This window comes from Mangifera indica, chromosome 15 (genome assembly GCF_011075055.1).
Source record: "Mangifera indica cultivar Alphonso chromosome 15, CATAS_Mindica_2.1, whole genome shotgun sequence".
NCBI lineage: Eukaryota > Viridiplantae > Streptophyta > Magnoliopsida > Sapindales > Anacardiaceae > Mangifera > Mangifera indica.
The window spans coordinates 11,733,886-11,741,514 of NC_058151.1; the positions used below are offsets into that span (position 1 = coordinate 11,733,886).

The window sequence follows — 7,629 nt, forward strand, 5'->3', positions numbered from 1 at the left end:
GGAGATAAAATTTTCAGCCGTTAGGGTTTGGTTAAATCTAACCGGCCATGGGTGGGTGTTTGGTGTTTCCATAGTTAAAGGGGGGACTTTTGAGAAAACGCTAAACCTTGGGTGGGAAATAGTCGTTTGGCCAATAATAAATGGGTGAGGAATTAAATTTACACCATACAATCGGTGGGAAATGGTTGCTTGGCCTTAAAGAAATTAAAAACTTCACTTTCCTGGTTGGCACAACCGCACAGGCCATATATGTACGGACAATCCCAACATTGATCGCTGGATGCCGAAATTTAGTTTATTCTATATCTATCCAACACATACTTACGTCAGACGAGCCCTATCCTCTATGGAACTTCTTTTCAATGTCCAATCACAACACGACACCTCCCACTACTAATACACGCGGCGGTGTTTTATAACCCGTGTGATCGTTTAATCCATACGTGCTGTAGCCCTAACTTATTTACCGTATAGTTATTATATAAGAGAACAGACCCGGCTTTCTCTTTCCTCGGTGGCTATTTTCGCACACTTTACCAAAATAAAATTGTTAATAATAATAATTTCGCTTTCGTCTCTCTGTGAAAGTGACCGCCGGCGGTGAGAGACGCTCTGAAAATTCGCTAGAGAATATCAGACTGTTCGGACCAGTGAGTTCAGGAGAGGATGAAGGTTTTTGTGAAGACTTTGAAGGGAACTCACTTCGAGATCGAAGTGAAGCCCGAAGACAAGGTATTAATCTCTTGTTCTTTCTGTTAATGTTTGATTATAATTGAAACTCAGTTTTTCATGACGTTTAATCTGATAATAGGTTTTCATATGTTCAATTAGGTTTTTAGGTAGTAGGTAGGTGTGGTTTTATTGGCATTTAGTGATATTTTGTTGTTGATTGATACGCTTGTGTGTGTTATTTTCGAAATTGAAGCGATTAATGTGGTTTATGGGGATTTATTTGTGAAATTTTGCTTTGATTGCTTTAATTTGGCTAAGTTAAGGTTTGCTTTGTTGTATGAGGATATTATTCCTTTTGATGTAATGCTTTTTGCAAAGAGTTAGGTTGATTTGCTTAGTTAGCTAACCATATTGATTTGGTGCCTTTGTTGAAAGCTCCTTTTGCGCACTAGATAAATTCAGTGAATGGAATATGTGGAACTTGAGATAAGGCAATACGGAGCAGATGTCAACCTGTAATTATGTGTGCATTTGCTTGAAGATGCACTATAAGTAGTCCGTCCTATTTTAAAAGTGTTTTATGACTTGGTAGTTACTGTTATTATCACTGCAAAGTGAATTGGCCATCGTTTTGGCTTTTTCTTTATTGTCGTTGTTAGATTTCATGTCTGTTTGTAAAGGTTTTGTAAATCAATTGTAGTATGCCACAAAATCAGATGAGACCCTAATGTAATGCATGTTAGCTAGAGAGAACAAATGTTTATAAATTTTCAGAATCCTTGAATTGTCTCTTGTTATTTGCCTGTTAAGTTTTATAATTCATAGTAACTGTTTGGGACCTGATTAAATTGTATCTCAATTGCTTGAGTATTGACATCTGTGCACAGTTTTGTTTGTCTCTCTTGTGGGTCTTCAGATTCTCATGCTTGTAAATGGAAGATGAAGGCTGCTTTCGATTAGTTCTTGGAAACACAAAAGTTGATTAAAGCTTTTTAATATTCATAAATGCAACAATTTATTTTGTAGGAAAAGTGTTAAAAAAATATTTTTTCATAACAAATTGTATTTTTGAGTCAGACACACATAAGTATCGCACTTCACACTGTTGCTAGTATTGGGTTAGCATGCTTCCACTACCTGGTGAACATTGGCAAACATTTATGATCATTCTGTGTAGTTACAAGAATTATTGTTGAAGGCCTTGTCAGCTGAAATATTTCTTTCTGCAGGTTGCTGATGTGAAGAAAAATATAGAAAGTGTACAAGGTGCAGATGTTTATCCAGCTGCACAACTGATGCTTATTCACCAGGGAAAAGTTCTTAAGGATGACACAACCCTGGAAGAAAACAAAGTCGCTGAAAACAGTTTTGTTGTTGTCATGTTGACCAAGGTGAGTCTGGTTGAGCTGTTTATAAGTTGTTATCTATTCTACCGTTTTAGTATAAATTTGCAACAACAGTTCTCTTGTTCTTAATATCTATATCAATTTCAGATTTTTTTCTAATCATCTTCTATTTTAACCCTTTCTGAGACTACTGTTACTACAATTGTTGTTATGTGGAAGTCCTTACCATGTTGCTGATTGCTTCTTATTTAATCTGCTGATCCTTATCATTGTTAATATATTTCTGAAGAGTGATAATGTAGTACAGGTATATGTTGGTTTTTTGCCAAGAGATTTGGTAATCCTGATTTGCTAATATCTATATTTAAGAGGTGTAAACATGACAATTTCTTGAATGAAATGACTGATTCAGTTTTTCTGAAACAATCGCAGAGTAAGGTCTCGTCAAGTGGACCCTCAACTGCTTCAGCTGTGCCAGCAAATCCGGTTAGTTTAATAAACTGTGTCTGAATGGTTTTGATCAGCTGCTTTTGTTGGCATTCATTGGTGTTATGGTCCCTTTGGTATCTGTTTCTTCTTTAGAAGTTTAGGATGAATTTCCATGTTGATGTGTGAAATTGATAAATTGAATAAATGGATTTTGCCTGTAATGAAATATTTACTGCATATATGTTCTGCTTGACTGTTAGCTGTTTGGACACTTGTTAAATGCATTTTGAAGTGGCTATCTATGCTTTGAGTGTTTGTTCTTCCCTCACTCATACATTTATTTATAATTTGCGTATGTGACCCACTATGGGTGCTTGAACCAAAAACACAAATATACTAGGACAGACATTATAATAGCTAGTGACGAATCTGTTACCAGAAATATGTCAATTAGGGCATTGAAGATTATTAATTCTGCTGCAAAGCATGGATGAACTGGATTTAAATTATTCAAATGGAAATAGATGGAAAAGTGGGAGTCCTGGCTATTATACCTCTGGTTTTGATTTTTACTGGCTTAAGTTACATGGTATTGCTTTTCTTAGTTGCCAATGGTGCTTTCATTGAATTGAACTCTCTAAGAACCCACATACTGCTCATGCAAGGTGAGGCATACAAATGGCTTCGTTGGCCTATGCTTTACATTAGATTTTGATTATGCAGAATTATTAAACTGACTGGAGCCGTTAAATTATTCTTTAAAATAAAAGATATATATTTGCTGTGCTCCTTTATGGATGCATATTAATTGGTTCTGCTGACATTCAACTGTTTTTTATATATATATATATTATAAAAATTCAATCCACTTTACATCATGTTAAGCATGTGTTGTACATGTCATACAATTATAAATCTTTCATATACAGCCTGAATTTCTTTCAAAATGAGGATGTATGAGAAAGAACCATGTATAAGGATGTGCTAAGTATTACCCTTCTGGTAATTTATCCTGATGATGCCTCTGAATAATGTGTGGACTTATATGGTTCTTTTTCATTTAAAAAAACTTCTGATTACACTTATTGGCTCTATTCATCCTCTATTCTTTTCATTTGAGAGCTTGTTTAGTTGAACCACTTGTTTGTGTAGGCCCAACCAACTACAACACCCACTGTATCAACACAACCACCCACAACATCTCAGATTCCTGCACCTGCTGTGGCAACGTGAGTTCAAATATGCCTTCTTCTTGGGTCGTATCTATTTCCTTGTATTGTTTTTGAAATTTTGGCTGGATTTTCTATTTTTATTTTCAATTTTGAAGCTGCAATGCTGTTCTTATTATGATTGTTTATTTTTTTCCTGATTTGTTTTCTCTCTTTTCTTTCAATTGTGCAGGCCACAGGCTGTACCTGAATCTACCCCTGCTACACCTCCACCTGTCTCGTGAGTATCCTTTTCTATTACCCAAAAACGAGTGTTATATTTTGTGTGTTAAGTGGTGGTTATATTGTAACAGTTAAGATCATGTTTTTGAGCCTCACTGTTGCCTTTTACAATGATCACTGGGAAGTTGAATATCATCCTTTGTGTTAAAGCAGTTCAGGATCAGATATCTATGGCCAAGCCGCATCAAATCTTGTTGCGGGAAGTAATTTAGAAACTATCGTTCAACAGATACTTGATATGGGTGGAGGTAGTTGGGACAGAGAAACTGTTCTCCGTGCTCTACGTGCTGCATATAACAACCCTGAAAGAGCTGTTGAATATCTGTATTCTGTAAGTCCTTTTTCTGTGGATGCTGCAATCTGCTCACAATTAGTGTCTTGTACACAGAATATCATTTAAAGTTCAAGTGCCTTTTTTCTTTTTCTTTCTTACTTTGTTTTGTCTTTGACATTGATTATAGGATATGACTCGAACTTGCTGTAGAGTCCCTTCTTTTATTTTATTTTTTTCTATTTCTTTTGAACTTGAATGCTATATGATAATAATAGTAATGTTTGTATTCAAGTGCTGGTAGCTAATTAGTTTAAAATGATAAACAATGCAGGGCATTCCTGAACAAACTGGAGTTCCACCAGTTTCTCGAGTCCCTGCTGGTGGGCAGCCTGTAAACCCACCAGCCCAGGTTCAACAACCAGCAGCACCCGCACCTGCCAGTGGTCCCAATGCAAACCCACTGGATCTTTTTCCTCAGGTAGATGCCTACTTTTTTATTTTGAATCTTGTCATGGAGTTGTATGACAGAAAATGATAATATATTTTCTCAATCCAGGGCCTTCCAAACATGGGTTCAAATGCAAGTGCAGGCACCTTGGATTTCTTGCGCAACAGTCAACAGGTATCAACATTTTTTTGCATGCGTGCCAATATTTTGTTTATTTATATTTGCATAATGTTTCTAATTTTTTTATCAACCTTCTGATTCAGTTTCAAGCATTGCGAGCTATGGTGCAAGCAAATCCTCAAATTTTGCAGGTGCCTATAATTTCACATGTGTTAGAATTTAGGTTTTTGTTAATAATTGTTTATGTTTGTTGCTCACCTTTCTGCCTGACGACTAATGATATTATTTTGTGATGCAGCCTATGCTTCAGGAGCTTGGAAAGCAAAATCCAGGGCTTATGAGGCTCATCCAAGAGCATCAGGCTGACTTTTTGCGCTTGATAAATGAGCCTGTTGAAGGAGGAGAGGGGTGAGATGATCTGCTGTGCTGTTTCTTACTTTTTCTTGATTGATGAATTCATATGATGCTTATTTAACTGTCTATATGTATCATCAGGAACATACTGGGTCAGTTGGCCTCAGCAATGCCACAGGCTTTGACTGTGACTCCTGAAGAGAGAGATGCAATTGAGCGTGTACGTATATTTTCCCTCTTAATTTGATGTAAATCAAACAAGCTCAGCACTTATATTCATAGCTGGTTGTGGCAAACTTAATGCTTAATTATAGCTGCTGACATCACATTTCATGTCTGCGTCTGGGAATTTTAACATTTTGCTCTTGTAGTTATAATGAGTTTTACCGGGGTTCTGTTGTGGCATCCTTGTGTTTTGCTCATTTATGGAGTAGGCGTTATTTAAATTTCAATAAAACTGTATACACACTTTTGAGTACACAGATAATATGTTATCATGTGATTCGTTGATTTGGAATTAATGATAAAATAACACCTAATTAATAAGAACATATTATTTGTGTACCCAATTGTGTGCTAAAAAATATGTACAAATAGCATTGTTCTTTAAATGTCATGGTTGTAGTTTACCCAATTGTGTGCTCAAAAATGTGTACAGATAACATTGTTCTTTAAATGTCATGGTTGTCTGCTGAATTTTTTTGTTCTTTATGTGTCGGTAACCGAACAAATAATTTACATAAAATGAATAGGATATGTATGACAATCCAATTTCTGATGTATCATACATATAACCAAGAGATGCTTTGTACCCAAAGTAATTAAAACTTATATTCATGATTCATATCTGAACATTTAGTTCTTGTCCAATAAGCATTTACGAGAAAGCTCGGTCCAATCTGTTTGTTTGTAAGAACAAGTTGGCCCCTCATTTTCCTTGAGCCTAATCCCTTATCCTTAATATTTTAATTATTATTGTTAGTGTTTGAATTAACTTGATAATTTTGCATAAATTATGCTAAGCGTTCTGATCTTTTTTGGGTTTGAGTAGTGATTGGTAAGTTATTTCATGATGCCATGTTAATTATGATTAAGTTGGTCCTTGTTGATAATTTATGCAGCTTGAAGCAATGGGTTTTGATCGAGCTCTAGTGTTGGAGGTGTTCTTTGCATGTAACAAGAACGAGGAATTGGCAGCCAACTATCTTTTAGATCATATGCACGAGTTTGAGGATTGACATGTGGTCTTTCCCTATTTCCTCCATACTTTAGCTTCTATTTGCGCATCTGACTTTTCTCTTCCATGTTGGGTGAATATACTTTTGTGGTTAACAGTGTTTTATACCAATTATATATTATGTAGAGTCTTCGGAGCTAACTTGTCTAGATGTTGATGTCCCTAATTTGTCGGCGGACGCCATAGCATGCATTTTCTCAGTTCCTTCTCTTTAACTGTTGATTATATAATTATACATAATTCTGTGTTGAATTTAACCCTCCCTTTTCCCTTAAATTTATAGTTTGTAATTAGTGTTTTCTCAGTTTTAATCAACTTTATTGTATTGTTACATCCCTTTCTTTTTTATTGGTTTTTTAGGGTTAAGACTTGTCAAAGCAGATGTACATAGAAAAGTGGTAGACTTGAAATGACAGGATTCCAACTAACATTTCTTTATCTATTTTTTCCTTAGTAACAAGGAAATCTTATTTGAGTTAGATTGTTTCTTTGGATCAGAAATGATTCCATTGAACAGGTAAAATCTTAGATACAATGAGTGGTTGTCGTTAGAAGGGATTTGAATTTTTGTCCTCTTATGCTTGGAATTGTCCTTACCTTTGGGAGTAAGTTTATCTTGCATATCAGATTTAACCAAATTTTTATTGGTTTTTCAATAGGATATTCTGATTCTCCTCTTTCGAACACCTGTGTATAAAAGAAAATCGTCTGACAAAATAAGCTATCAATGAATTATAAAAGGAAAAAACCCATTTTTTTTTATATTATTTTTTATTTATAATTATTTAATTACATAATGATATATTATATATATATATTTGTGTATTAAAATTGTGTGTTTTTGTAGTTTGATACGCGTACAAGTGAAGCTGGAGAATTGGTGTCTGCGTCTGCACATCAGGCCTTGCAGTATACGAGTTAGTGAGTCATTTAATAATAAATCTTCCAACACAGACAAGTATTGCAGCATGTTAAAATATTTTACTATTTCCCCCAATGAAATTTCCAACTCAATAGTGCCCCTCAACTGGAGGCACTGACTGTAACAGAACCATTGAAATCCCCATTGCAGACAAGTAGTCATGGCTACCGTGGCAACATACCCATTACCTAACCAGGGAGACCTGCACCCTTTTGGCCAATTTGGTCAGCCACAGGATTTCTTGTAGGCTTCTCTTTGTGTTTTTTCTTCGGAAGAAATTAGAAAATTAAACCTGACAATGACAATATTAAAGCCCCTCCATTTCTAATTTTGCTGCTCTCAGGCTCAGCAGTTGAAATTTTGATTTCCTTTTAAT

The 7,629-nt window shown here is 35.3% G+C and overlaps 1 protein-coding gene across 2 annotated transcripts; it reads left to right on the forward strand.

The window, feature by feature from the left end:
• Positions 1-493: 493 nt before the first annotated feature.
• LOC123197999 (ubiquitin receptor RAD23c) lies at positions 494-6,588 on the forward strand. 2 transcript variants are annotated; one of them, XM_044612566.1, is made up of 12 exons: positions 494-732; positions 1,902-2,063; positions 2,451-2,504; positions 3,600-3,676; positions 3,849-3,896; positions 4,049-4,229; positions 4,504-4,650; positions 4,729-4,794; positions 4,884-4,931; positions 5,039-5,148; positions 5,236-5,314; positions 6,216-6,588. In XM_044612566.1, the coding sequence occupies exons 1-12, from the start codon at positions 667-669 to the stop codon at positions 6,330-6,332; spliced, it is 1,155 nt and encodes a 384-aa protein (XP_044468501.1). In that variant the 5' UTR covers positions 494-666; the 3' UTR covers positions 6,333-6,588. The 2 variants fall into 2 exon arrangements, with proteins under 2 accessions (XP_044468501.1, XP_044468502.1); XM_044612567.1 differs by having other exon boundaries at positions 495-732; positions 4,052-4,229.
• Positions 6,589-7,629: the final 1,041 nt, after the last annotated feature.